We start from the raw sequence: 12,428 nt of genomic DNA on the forward strand, positions 1-12,428 counted from the left end.
CTGCCGCTGCGGCTGCTGAAGATGATGATGGTGGTGGTGATGCTGATGCGCACACTTTCCCTCCCGACACTGAAAATCATTGCAGGGCACAGGCGGTTTGTGCTCCGCGTACTCTTCATAGTCCTCCTCTAACAATCCGAGGTTGCTGATGAACTCGGCGTTAGTTCCCGGCTCCTGCTGCACCGACGGTGCCGGGGAGGATGTGTTGGAGCTGGCCGGGTCGTTGAGCTCCGGCCTGGGCAGCGGCCAGGTGCAGGACCGCGGGCGGGAGAGAGGCTCAAATTCCGGGTCTATTTCGACCGGCGCTGTCAGTAGTGGCGGTGCCTCAGCCATGTCAGTCTCACTGTCACACAGACGCTCACATGCAAAATAAATATAAATGAGAAAGGAAAAATCTGAAGGTGAGACAAAACAAAATAAAAGTCCAGCAGTAAGCCAGACGGGACAGGAGAAGAGAGTTTGGTAGTTTAAAAGTCAGAGAACAGTTTCGTTAAAGGTCTTCACTGAAGTTCACACCATCCTGCACCGCCTAGTTGCAACTCTTGAGTCTGCCGCTCTGTCTGTAATAACAGCCGAGTCTAATGCTGCCTTCACGGCCCACTCTCAGGCTCCGTCTTTTCGCTTCTACAACTTGGCGGTGCATTCAAGTGCTCTTTAGTTAGAAATCACGCCTGAATTGCAATTTATTTATTTACATTGGTTAGCACACCTTCATATTTTTCATGGAGGGCATGAGATCCACAGCCTCTTTAACGTATTAGCTGTACAGACTCACAGGAAACTGTGCATTCAAAAGTTAAAAGTTAGATGTGCTTTATTTTGGCTCCCTCTCCAAGGAAGGTACAATGAATTCTTCAAGGCAAGTACATTAAGAACAGTACATTTTACAAACTTATAAATTATTTATGGAGTGGTACGGTTTCTACGTTTTTTTTCTGTGTGTGTTATTTGCTTGATTTTAGGAGTAGAGTAGATGTACAACATGAATGTCTGATTGAACATCCTCATTAGTATGTTTATGTATAGTTGTTTTAAGTGGTAAGTTGTTGTTTTCTTAGTCTACGTGTTTGTTACTGTTCCGGGTCAGTGCCTAATGATCACTTATTTATGAAAATACATGTTTTTATTCCTCTATGGCACATTATAAAAGGCAATTGCATTTCTCATTGATGTAAGTGTTGTTTATCCCTGCACCCCCCCCAAAAAAAGTTAAGTTTAAATCTTCTGCCATCTAGACAAATCTGTCTTCGCTGAGTCAGCAAAAACACAGGAGGTCTCCTAGTTATTAACACCAGATTTATAATCATATAATGAAAGTGATCTGTCATTATTTCTCCCTGTTCTTTGTGCCACCTCAGCACCACATCTTGTTCAACTCTGTCACTGCAAATTCTTAAGTAATTTACTTAATTAATTCATTATTAAGTAATTTACTCCTGTAATTCTAACATATTTTACCAGCACCTAAAAGCAGAGGACCGCCAGAGATAACTGTTTTCTCTGTATGTCCTCCTTGTCCCCTTTGGTTATCAAATCCTAAACTTTAGATGGGACTACAGCTCACAGCTACCAGTGCTGCCCTCTAGTGGTTAATTTGAATATAAGAAATGTCTGTGCAGATCCAGGGGTCTTTCCACACAAACACTTTTTCTATTCTTTATGTGGCCCATACACGGTCAAGTGAGGAAGTGTTGCAAACATCTTATCATGCCAATCATGACTGTGTTTAAGGAAAATTGAACAAAATGTGGAAATGAGGCACTCTCAAATGTCAGGCTCTTATTTTCCACACTTTGTCAGACAATAGATTGCAGAGGGTGTTTTTAGAGAATCTGTGTAGTACATTGTTAACATGTTTTTAACTATAAAAGCACTTCCCTCACCAAGGGCACGAGGTTCAAGGTCTCATTACGCTCCTACTGTAAACTTAACCTAAGGTCCTAGATGCTGCGGTTTATTTTTTTTCACCACCTGCTTGGGAAAACACCATTAATCATGATCACCGATGTTTGTATGATTTTTGACACGAAAAGAATACAAAAATATAATACGGTCTCAGTCCATTAACAGTGTTGTTTTTAATCCCACCTTATCTGCAAACGTGTCTTGATACAAAAGTAAACCTTTTATATTAATAATGGAATCAAGTTAACCACTTAATAGCGCCTGTGTATCACTAAACTACACTGATATTATCTCAGTATCCCAGACGCTGTCTTTTCATGAGTGTGTCACCACGCTAGTGACACATTATAGTCAGTTAATTGCCTGTGTGAACAAGTGATCAGTGGTAGATGTGGATAAATGGCAGAAAATTAAATAAGCAAATAGCCATGACTGTACTTATGCTGCTTTATATTGATTGTATACTTTGTACAACTGTATAAGCAACATTTTATATTTTCTCTGCACATTTTAGAAACAATAGATACTATAACGTTTGACACACAGGCAGACTTAATGCCAGTCCACTCTAACAGGCCTCCTGAAAGACTTACAAGCTGGCTTTCTACTGGAACCTCAACTGTTCAACTGTATGAGTAAAGATGATCACAGTTGCAAAGTCCTGCTGAGTAAACAGGTCTTGGCTTTTATCTATCCACAAAACATATTCAATTGTCTTAAGTTTAGTTGAGTTAAACTTCAGCCTCCTTGAGGACACCCTCTTTTTGCTTGAAGTAGTCTCTGAACCAGGAAATGTGTTCCCTCTTCTGCTGGACTGTCAGGTAGGGGTTTTTGGACAGACCAGCCACCACCAGCTCCATGAAGTGACGCACTGGTCCCCGACGGGGGAAACCCTCCTCCAAGTGTCTCTCTAAGAAGATATGCTCGTGGAATGAGACGCTGGCTTCCTCCTCAAGACCTAACATAGAGCAAGAAGACACTGTCACTGTGTTCCTTCGGCCAAAATAATTGTTTTTAATTCTATATATATTTAACTAGAATACATTCATTACTCACCAACTTCATTGTTGATTGGGTACTGCCACATCTTTCCCTCTTTGGTCCACTGGATCATTTCATCAAACCCATTGCGGGGAGGTTGGTTGATCAACTTAAACAACTGTTGTGCAAAATGCATGTCCCACAGAGTTGGCTGTGCTGAAAATACGACAGCAGCATTATGTTTGCGTTAAAACACCACATTACGTCAATTTGAGTGTCCAGAGCCCAAAGGAGACAAAACTTTCACTCTTCACTTGAACACTGGCATAAACGTGGTGAAGAGGAAGAAAGCTACAAAGGGCATCTTCTGCTTGAGCAACATCAAATATTTTTAAGGACCAAAAATGATCTAGAAATACTATTCCATAAATGATCCGCTGTGCGCAAACATGGTCACAATAATAGCAGACTTATAAAGAAAAATCTAAACTCCTTCATACCAACTGTTTCAACTCCATCTTCATCAGTAGTGGGGGAGAAGATTTTAAGTCTATTCTCTGAAAGCACCTTCTTCCTAAAAAACATAAAAACACACATTAAACACATGCTCCATCTCCATCAAAGAGTCTATCTGAGTAAAGATGTGATCAAAGTATTTACCTTATCCGAGAATCATTCAGCTTAGCAGTGATTCTGGTGTTGTGTGGGTAACCTTTCCCTTCGTCGTCGTCATATTGGATCAGGTCAGCCAGCTGAGAGGAAGGTCGGGTGGCTAATCTGGAGTTCTTTTCAACTTTTAGGTCGCCCATAATTGCTCTGAGGAAACATAGTTGGATTTATGTTTATCACATGTGAGTGAAGTCTTTTGTTTTCCATGATACAGAATGAAAAAGCAGAAGAATGTTCATTTAAATATTCATCCCTTTAACATTTATATACCAGAGACAAGATACAAGACACATACCCGAGTTTGCTCATGTCGCCTTTCTTCTGAACTTCAGTGATGTCCTTGCGCTGCCTCAGTTTTGCGAGCAGCTCAGACTCTGCCTGGCTGCGGTCAGGCAGAGTGGCGGCCGCAGCAGATGCAGCTGCAACCAGTTCAGCATCCAGTGTCCCACTAAAAAAACACAGCGAGATGCACAGATGCTTGAATCAGTGGATGAAGGGAGACCAGGACTGGGAGGAAGTAAGTAACAAGTTTTCAGTCACGAACTAGTGTGGTCATCTCATCATGCTGAGTCAACACGTCAAAAAGCAGAAAACTGCAAGAAACTTGATCTTTAACAAGCCAATGCAACCTCATTCTCTCAGATCAACTCCCTCTCACCTCTTCGATGAAGCCTTTACATCAGTCTGCTGAGACGGTGACTGTGGTCTAGTCTGACGCATCTGCTTCTCTCTTAAAACCCTCTTATTAGTTACCTCCAGTGACATGCTTCTAAGAAGATCAAGGAGATTGTCTTTCCCACTCTTATCTGCATCAGTCTTCACTCGTTTTGACTTCAACACGTCCTGTTCACTTTTAGCATCCGTCTGCTGTTGTGTGGTACCTTGATCATCTGTCTTTAACACCACTGGCTCCTCACTTTGCTCGGCCATCTTGATGACTTTGCTGTCATCTTCAGCTTTCTGTGTAACCAAAGTTGGACTTTCTGCTGGGTCAGCTTCTTTATCTGCATTTGTTTTGTCATCTTGAGTAGAGGAGGTAAGATCATTTTTCTTTTCACAGAGCCTGACTGAACTTGTACTGAGGGCTTTGACTCCACTTGCATTTGCAACCCTGTGTTAAGAGCAAAGCAGAGTTAATCGTGATAGGGGTCTGAATCAGACAAGAGTTTGAATAATAATATTATTACAATGTTCCATATTAACACATGACAATTATTATTAGGGGTAGGTAATACTGTCTTAAAATCATATAGCAGAGATTTTAGCAATATGGTATTCTTGTTGACATCCATTACTACCTGCTGCAACAGACTCTCTCTTTAGACCTTGCAACCCATATAAAGAGTATATAGTAGAGTATAGTAACACCTCTTCGCCTCTTCTACCAAAGTAGAAAATCTGCTTCTTAATTAAGAAATGACACTTCTGTTCTGTTCTCTGTGGTGCTGTCCACACAGACACAGTATAAACACTCTACATAACCGTCTGTACATGAATGGTGGGAGGTAGAGACCACGGCAGCTTTTAAATAAGATAAGATAAGATATTCCTTCCTTTAATAGTCCCACAATGGGGAAATTACAATCTTACAGCAGCAAAGTGGATAGAGAAAAAAAATAAAAAATAAAAAACAGTATAAAGACAGAATAAGAACAGTATGAAAAAAAATAATATAATATAATACAAACACTGTACAAGAGAGAAAAAACAGTAAAAAAATAAATAAATAAAAATGTCTAAAAAAATTAAAAAGGTCTAGTAATACCGTTACTATGGGGACGACCTGTGACGATGCCCCTCATTACACCGCTTATATGTCAATCATAATGTCCCGCCCCCGTCAGCGCAGGTTTACTCCTCTAACAGCTAGCTGTCCCTTCTCTATCGCAACTTTTATAAATAATAATTTAGAAGGTCAATTGTTGTAAAGGCACAAATGTCGTCAACCTTTCCTTCAACAGAAGTAACCCATCGAACAACCCAGTGAGCAGCTAATGTCGTTGCTCACTGTGTGCTCAATGAGCTGTCAAAGCAGCCAAACTCACCTGAACACCGGAGCTGTAGTTGTGTTATATTTAACTAGCAGCACACACGACTCGTTGACACTGGCTGGAGGATTTCGAGCCGTGCTCACAATCCGAAATAAAGCTCGATACATGATTGCTTCTTGCAGTGTCCTTCCACGTTACTGACATTTGCCTCCGGTGCTACAACGTAAGGTCACCCCCCCGTAAACTCGAGTACAACATTGGTTCCGTACACCATGGTAGCGTACTTGTGTAATTTAAAGACACAGTACCCTCCGCTGGGAAACCGTTAATTAGGTGTAATGACAAATGTAATTGTGGTTATTTGTACATTTAAAACATTTAAATCTTTATTTGTTGTGCCGTTATTTTCCGTCAACGGCTGCTCAACGGCTGCTCAACGGCTGCTCGGTTGTGATGTTGATGTGATTCTCGCGATATCACAGCCGGAACGTGACTCAAAATGGCGACGGAATACAAGCGCTAATTCATGAACGGAGCTCTCAGCTGCGACCCGTGAATTAGTTTGTTATTTATGTCGAGACATGGATATTCGTAGAGAGGCATTAGCTTTGCGAAATAATCATTGTTGCAAATCTCGACACTGACGGTTTTTACTCGCACAAGTTCCTGCTTGAGCTCGTAAAGGAGAGGGCAACTTCACAGGTAAAAACGTCAACGGAAGCTAAGTTACTAGCATGTAAGCTAACAGACAGCAAATGTGTCTCACTGTGAGTTCGTAGTAAAATGAGCAGCCGGTAAGTGGCTTAAGATGAACACTGTTTTATTTTGTTACGGACTTGTTGTATTTGAACGGATATAGTGTTGATGGGTTTGTGTGTTGTATACAGTTAGGTGGTCGGCTGTTAACCCGCTCTCTGCAGAGCTCTCTGTTTGTTTACACACATGAAGTATAAAAATCCTTTTTTTGTATTCTTCATCCCTCAGTCATCAGCTCTTTTCATGTTACATTGTTTACAGAGTCCATGCAATCAGGATTTTTGACACTGATAATAGAAAAGACTTCTTACTGCCAATCTATACCAATTATTAAGCTTATCAAAGTTGAAGGTATTTCCTTAAAGTCGATCTTTTCTGTAGAAATGGCAATCCCAATCTGTTTAGCTAAACTGCCTAAATAATAATGCAAGTCCTGCCACTAATACAACTGTGTGTAAAGACCAGTTATATGTAGGTCTGGACTTCATTGTGTTGAGAGCAGTCCTGCATAGCTTTGGCTTTATGTTTGCAGTCGGTTGTTGTTCCCACCGGTGTTCTTAGTTTGAGTATTAAAAAAATATAACATTAGTTACCAGTCGTGTCATTTTGGTCTCATTAGAACATTGTTGCACTTTGTGTATTGTTATTTCCCACATACCCTATCTTAAGTGTCATATATGTTTTTTTCAATATTGACTTTTTGTCATTGTCCCATAAAATATAATATACATAGCTGGGCCACATTGTTGAAAAATATCTGACGATGAGCTGCAATAAGGCTCATACACAAAGTTTTGAACCACCACATAATTATATCAAGGCTTTCAATAATGGGTCAAGACGTTGTGTCTTTTTATACATGTGAGGTGTTCACAGACCTGTGTACTTTTTCAGCCATGGCGGAGGAACGTCGGCAGAAGCAATGTTCGGTCGTCCTGCCCACAGAGTCCATGAAGGCCATGGCAGAGTCTGTGGGAGTGGGGCAGTTACAGGAGGAAAGCTGCGTAGCCTTAAGTGAAGAAGTCAGCTACAGAATAAAAGAAATTGCGCAGGTAAATCACAATGATTGAAGCAGATATTGTGTTTGTGGTTCTGTGAAGTGCTCTGAATGTCTTATGTCATATCTGATATATGAGGTTTATATTTGAATTCTGTTTTGTCTCTTTTCTTTTTTTTTTTATAGGATGCTCTTAAATTCATGCATCATGGGAAGAGACGTAAATTAACCACCAGTGACATAGATAATGCTCTCAAACTAAAAAATGTGGAGGTAAGGGAGAGGTTGCTTTACCTTAAAGAACACTGTTTTTTTTAATTTATTTCTTTTATTGCTTAATTAAACCCCTTGATGGATGTTATTTAAAGGAAAGCATCGAGTTGGTATTTTGCTCTAGTTTTAAATTCTAAGCAAATCCTTCTTGTTATAGCCCCTGTATGGGTTCCAGTCGCAAGACTTTATCCCGTTTCGGTTTGCAAGTGGTGGTGGAAGAGAGCTTCATTTCTATGAAGAGAAGGAAGTCGACCTCAGTGATATTATCAACACGCCGCTCCCCAGAGTTCCACTAGATGTGTCTCTCAAAGGTACCCAAACCATCAGTACTACATGCCTTTGCACTCCATGATATTGCATTGTCTTGTTTTGATTGCATGGTTTGTAAGCTTGTACACTATGCTTGTTTGTTAATCCACAGCCCACTGGTTAAGTATTGAGGGAGTGCAGCCTTCTATCCCAGAAAATCCTCCACCAGGTGAGTCTTGTTTAGAGTTTATTCTCCTCAAACACACAAAAACCAAATATCTGAATGAAGAACTTCATTGTTTACTGCATTTCAGCACCGAAAGAGCAACAAAAGGTTGAATCTACAGAGCCACTCAAAGTTGTCAAACCTGGTCAGGAGGAGGAAGGTATTCAAGGCAAGGGTCAGGGGGCAACATCTGCAGATGGCAAAGGTCAGTAACTTGTTTTATATTTAAATTAAACTTTTCTGTTTTCTTCTCCTGTTGCTCTCCCTCGCTTGCTTTTTCCCGCCCTAATCCTTTGTGGTTATATGTGTCTCTTTCAGGAAAGGAGAAGGGTCTAATAAGGTTGAAGCCACGCAGCACTCACGAGCTGTCTGTGGAACAGCAGCTCTACTACAAGGAAATTACAGAAGCGTGTGTGGGCTCCTGTGAAGCTAAGAGAGCTGTAAGTCCTCCCTGTTTGTCTGTATATATGCTTTGTTTTATATATGCTGAGTAATAATGTAACATACTCTTGTTTTGATATAAAGTAAAGAAATGGAAACACACAAAAACTGTAATTCTGCCTAATTATCAAATAGTTGTTTTTTTTTAGTCTCGTTTGTCATGTCACTTTTGTTTGTCTCATTCAGGAAGCTTTACAGAGCATTGCTACAGATCCTGGACTGTATCAGATGCTTCCAAGATTCAGCACATTTATTTCTGAAGGAGTAAGCGTCTTACTTACTACTTCTAATGCTCTGAAACATTACTCACCTCATATAAAACACCCAAGCATAGCTCTGCTTAAGGTGCTAACGTTATTCTCTCCTCAAAGGTTCGTGTCAATGTGGTGCAGAACAACTTGGCTCTACTGATTTATTTAATGCGGATGGTCAAAGCTCTGATGGACAACCCCACCCTGTATTTGGAGAAATACGTGAGTGAGGAAAACAAACAAAATGTTGTATAATTTTTTTTTTAAGAGTGTAATCTGAACAAACACTTTCATTCTAATGTTGTATTTTTTCGATCTGGATTTGTAGCTGCATGAGCTCATCCCAGCTGTGGTGACTTGTATTGTGAGTAAGCAGCTGTGTTTGCGACCAGATGTTGACAACCACTGGGCTTTACGAGACTTTGCTGCTCGCCTCATGGCCCAGAGTTGTAAAACCTTCAGTACTACGACCAACAACATCCAGTCCCGTATTACCAAGACTTTTACTAAGGTGGGTCTTTATGTCGTATATTTATGTTACCAAAAATATCAAGGTAAAGAAGATTTGTTAATACAGTGAAATGTATGTATACATAGTCCAAGTTGTGGCATTAAATATATTAACTTTGGCACAAATAAACCAGACTGACTGATGTTTCCTCAGAGTTGGTTAGATGATAAAACCCAGTGGACGACACGTTACGGCTGCATCGCTGGACTTGCCGAACTAGGACCTGATGTGAGTGTGATTCCGTTGTCCTTGGGCCTTTATCGTTTTTACTCTTTTCAATCAACCCTAACCTCTGGAATTTGTCCTTTTTTTTTGTAGGTGATTAAGACGTTGATCCTTCCTCGGCTTTCTGTAGAGGGTGCTCGCATCAAAGCAGTGATGGAAGGACCGGTGGTCTCCAATATTGATAAGATAGGAGCTGACCACGTTCAAAGCCTTTTACTGGTAACAAATTAATTTCTGTAATTATTATGTATTTAAAAGTAGACCGCTTCCCACTGATTGATGCATTTCATAAAAACAATGCGACATTCACCTGTACTTAGGTTTCATGATGCAAATGTGCTTTGTTTTCAAAGAAACACTGTGCGAGCGTTATTGCCAAGATTCGACCTCAGCCCGACGTCGTGGAGCAGTATCGGACAGACTATGGTTACCTCGGACCCATGCTTTGTTCCCATGTAATGAAGGCCAGGACTCAAGCAGCATTGCAAGCTCAGCAAGTCAACAGAACCACATTAACAATCACCCAGGTACATTTAAGACTTGATGAAATACTTTTGGTAAAATATAGGTAAATGTGAATGGAATTATTATTTTTATTTTTTTTAAATAACAATAAAAAGTAAATATGCCATAAAAACCTTTATGTGTCCTCTTAGACATCAGTCTTACAGTCCAGAGTTAATGTGAAACATTGCATATTGATGTGTGTGATGAAAACCAGCACACAGCTGTTCAATAATGAACGATGACTCTTTTTATTGCAGCCTCGTCCGACCCTCACAGTCTCTCAAAGTGGGTTAAGTGGGTCAGTGGGGCCTCGCACTCCCAGCATCATCAAGGTTCCAAGCTCCCTCACCCTGATGTCCCCTCGACCGGGAACCCCATCACAGCCATCTCCCCCGGCAACAAAGTACATCGTCATGGCAACCAGTGCAGGAGCCGCCTCAACTCAGCAGGTACTTTGATTTTTCATTTTTTACACTCCTCACAACTTTGCTTTACCAGTGCCACCACTGCACGAATTCTGCACACACTACCTTCACGTGCCTATACTTTTATTCAAAGAAGACAGAAAGCACTAACAAAAATAAAATAAAAATTATTTTTTTAATAAAAAAAATAATTAGATTGGTGGTCTTAATTTTCTCTCCATTAAATCCATTATTCCTTTTTTTCATCCCTCTAGGTAATCACCATCAGCTCTTCCCAGTCTGCCTCACCAGTCACTAGCACTGTTCCCAGCGCCACTTCGACCTTGCAGCCTTTGGTAAAACTGGAGCCTACAGGCGGCCCTGGACTGACAGGTTCACGGCCTATGCAGAAGTACATTGTGGTATCTCTGCCCTCGTCTGCCTCTTCCTCCCTGGAGAACAAGAGCTCTGTGCTACCAACCTCAATTTCCTCGACCCCACTAGAAGCAGGGATGAAGCTAGACAGGTCCGAGTCTCCTGGAGCGAGCACACAGTCACCACACTGAGATTTATAAAGGTGGTGGAGATTTTTTTACCATGTCGTTGCAGCTTAACACGCAGGTTTGTTTGGGCTGAACTTAAAGGGGTAATCTCTTGAGTAGTTTGAAGGGGAATATCTGAACTCTTGACTGATAAAGAGCAAATGTGACACTGTAAATATGTTAATGCCCAATGAAAACTGAGGTCCATCTGTGAGATCTGTAATGCTTCAGCTTATATTCTAATTGATTTCATGGTCTTTTTTTACTTTTAAAATAAATCAGATTTTGTATGAACTTGTTTATCTGGATGTGTTTTCACTGTTTACTAAGTGTTGTCAACATCAAATATCTGGACACCAACATCTCATCATTATGACTTCGATTAAATCCCAAGAATGGTGTAAAAGCCAGCCAAGAGAAAACAAACACTTGATTAAACAAAAAAAAAGTACCCTTAATGTGTACTTAAATAAATAGTTGCAATACTATAGTATAAAAATACACTATTACAAGTAAAGGCTCTGCATTTAAAATACTAAGTCAAAGTACACAAGTGTTGTCATAATGTTTTTGTTATTTATGTGTTTTGTATGTTCAGAACCTTTTAAAATTAAAAGTAACCAGTAGCTATGGTTGTTAGATAAGCAGAGTAAAACATGCAATGCTTCCCTCTGAAATGTAGTGGAAGTACTTGAGTAAATGTAATTGGTTACATTCCTGCTTCCAGTTAGTCATAACCAGAGTTACAGAAGCAACATTGAAGAAATAAAAGTTTTAAAAAGGAAAAATGCACAGGTCCAACACTACATTAACACTGAGCAATGTGATCATCACGTTTCTGTGGTTTGCAGTATGGTTTTCACGCCTAATATTAATTTAAATGGCCATTTCAAAATAATAGTGTTATTATTTTGAAATGTTATTAATAATTCATTTATTCATTCATTTCATTATTTTATTTTGAAGAATAACATTCACCACCGGAAGTATTTCCTGTGTATTCGGTGTGTTAGACGCGGGTTTGTAGTTATTTCTGTAGTTATTTCTCTCTGAGGCAGAGGAAAGTAAGGACGAAGTGTGGACTGTGCTAGAGGAAAACCTTGATTTTGTTGCTGCCGCAGACATGAATTTCAAAATACGGGCTTCAACAAAAGAAGACTGCAAAGAAATCTCGAGAATGATATTGGTGAGTGTGAGCGCCGCGTTGGTGTAACGAAGCTAACCGGACAGTACAATAACGTGGTGTTGCAATGAACTGATCATTTTGTCCAGAGGCCAGATTACATACATTCACACACACAACTGAATAAAATCCCCCTTTTTTCTCAGGAGTTGGCGGTTTATGAAAAAATGCCCGACCAAGTGAAGATTTCTCATGAAGGTAATGTTTACAATATTAATAATACTCAACCTACTGAGACTGAATGAAACAAAAACGTAGCAAATAATTAAAAAGTGTGCTGAAAGTCGGTGTCTCAGCCTCAGTTTTATTCCTTGTAT

At 40.1% G+C, this 12,428-nt stretch overlaps 4 protein-coding genes across 4 annotated transcripts in view; 2 read left to right on the plus strand and 2 right to left on the minus strand.

Annotated features, from left to right (window-relative positions):
* The window catches only part of LOC118331860 (forkhead box protein O1-A-like), a 14,342-nt gene extending 13,798 nt beyond the window's left edge, over positions 1-544 (minus strand). The window contains 1 exon segment of the mRNA XM_035666946.1: positions 1-544. This exon segment is cut by the window's left edge and continues 6 nt beyond it. Within this exon segment, the coding sequence (XP_035522839.1) occupies positions 1-333 (333 nt within the window). The 5' untranslated portion in view covers positions 334-544.
* A 1,515-nt stretch (positions 545-2,059) lies between these two features.
* Positions 2,060-5,776, minus strand: mrps31 (mitochondrial ribosomal protein S31). The gene is made up of 7 exons (XM_035667098.1): positions 5,601-5,776; positions 4,214-4,666; positions 3,851-4,003; positions 3,547-3,702; positions 3,387-3,460; positions 2,962-3,102; positions 2,060-2,863 (listed from the first exon to the last, which is right to left on the minus strand). Exons 1-7 carry the CDS (start codon positions 5,711-5,713, stop codon positions 2,637-2,639), a joined length of 1,317 nt encoding a protein of 438 aa, XP_035522991.1. The 5' UTR covers positions 5,714-5,776; the 3' UTR covers positions 2,060-2,636.
* Positions 5,777-6,036: 260 nt separating this feature from the next.
* On the plus strand, positions 6,037-11,226 carry taf6 (TAF6 RNA polymerase II, TATA box binding protein (TBP)-associated factor). The gene is made up of 15 exons (XM_035667273.1): positions 6,037-6,248; positions 7,197-7,354; positions 7,486-7,572; positions 7,730-7,883; positions 7,994-8,050; positions 8,136-8,252; positions 8,366-8,487; positions 8,675-8,752; positions 8,860-8,961; positions 9,068-9,250; positions 9,404-9,478; positions 9,569-9,694; positions 9,829-10,002; positions 10,240-10,431; positions 10,662-11,226. Exons 2-15 carry the CDS (start codon positions 7,199-7,201, stop codon positions 10,950-10,952), a joined length of 1,914 nt encoding a protein of 637 aa, XP_035523166.1. The 5' UTR covers positions 6,037-6,248; positions 7,197-7,198; the 3' UTR covers positions 10,953-11,226.
* A 715-nt stretch (positions 11,227-11,941) lies between these two features.
* Positions 11,942-12,428, plus strand: part of sat2b (spermidine/spermine N1-acetyltransferase family member 2b) — a 3,703-nt gene continuing 3,216 nt past the window's right edge. The window contains exons 1-2 of the mRNA XM_035665969.1: positions 11,942-12,114; positions 12,258-12,309. Coding sequence (XP_035521862.1) covers positions 12,052-12,114; positions 12,258-12,309 — 115 coding nt within the window. The 5' untranslated portion in view covers positions 11,942-12,051. The remainder of the gene's footprint in view (positions 12,115-12,257; positions 12,310-12,428) is intronic.

Source organism: Morone saxatilis, unplaced genomic scaffold (genome assembly GCF_004916995.1).
Source record: "Morone saxatilis isolate NCDOM2014 unplaced genomic scaffold, NCSU_SB_2.0 Contig20, whole genome shotgun sequence".
NCBI lineage: Eukaryota > Metazoa > Chordata > Actinopteri > Moronidae > Morone > Morone saxatilis.

What these genes read in the sequence shown, in the direction of transcription:
- mrps31 (XM_035667098.1), bottom strand. Translation starts at nt 5,713, where the DNA reads ATGTATCGAGCTTTATTTCGGATTGTGAGCACGGCTCGAAATCCTCCA. An exon ending in GGCGACATGAGCAAACTCGG is followed by an intron (nt 3,703 to 3,850) that starts GTATGTGTCTTG and finishes ATGTTTCCTCAG; the next exon opens with AGCAATTATGGGCGACCTAA. An exon ending in AGATGGAGTTGAAACAGTTG is followed by an intron (nt 3,103 to 3,386) that starts GTATGAAGGAGT and finishes TCGTATTTTCAG; the next exon opens with CACAGCCAACTCTGTGGGAC.
- taf6 (XM_035667273.1), top strand. Translation starts at nt 7,199, where the DNA reads ATGGCGGAGGAACGTCGGCAGAAGCAATGTTCGGTCGTCCTGCCCACA. An exon ending in GAATAAAAGAAATTGCGCAG is followed by an intron (nt 7,355 to 7,485) that starts GTAAATCACAAT and finishes TTTTTTTTATAG; the next exon opens with GATGCTCTTAAATTCATGCA. An exon ending in ACTAGATGTGTCTCTCAAAG is followed by an intron (nt 7,884 to 7,993) that starts GTACCCAAACCA and finishes GTTAATCCACAG; the next exon opens with CCCACTGGTTAAGTATTGAG.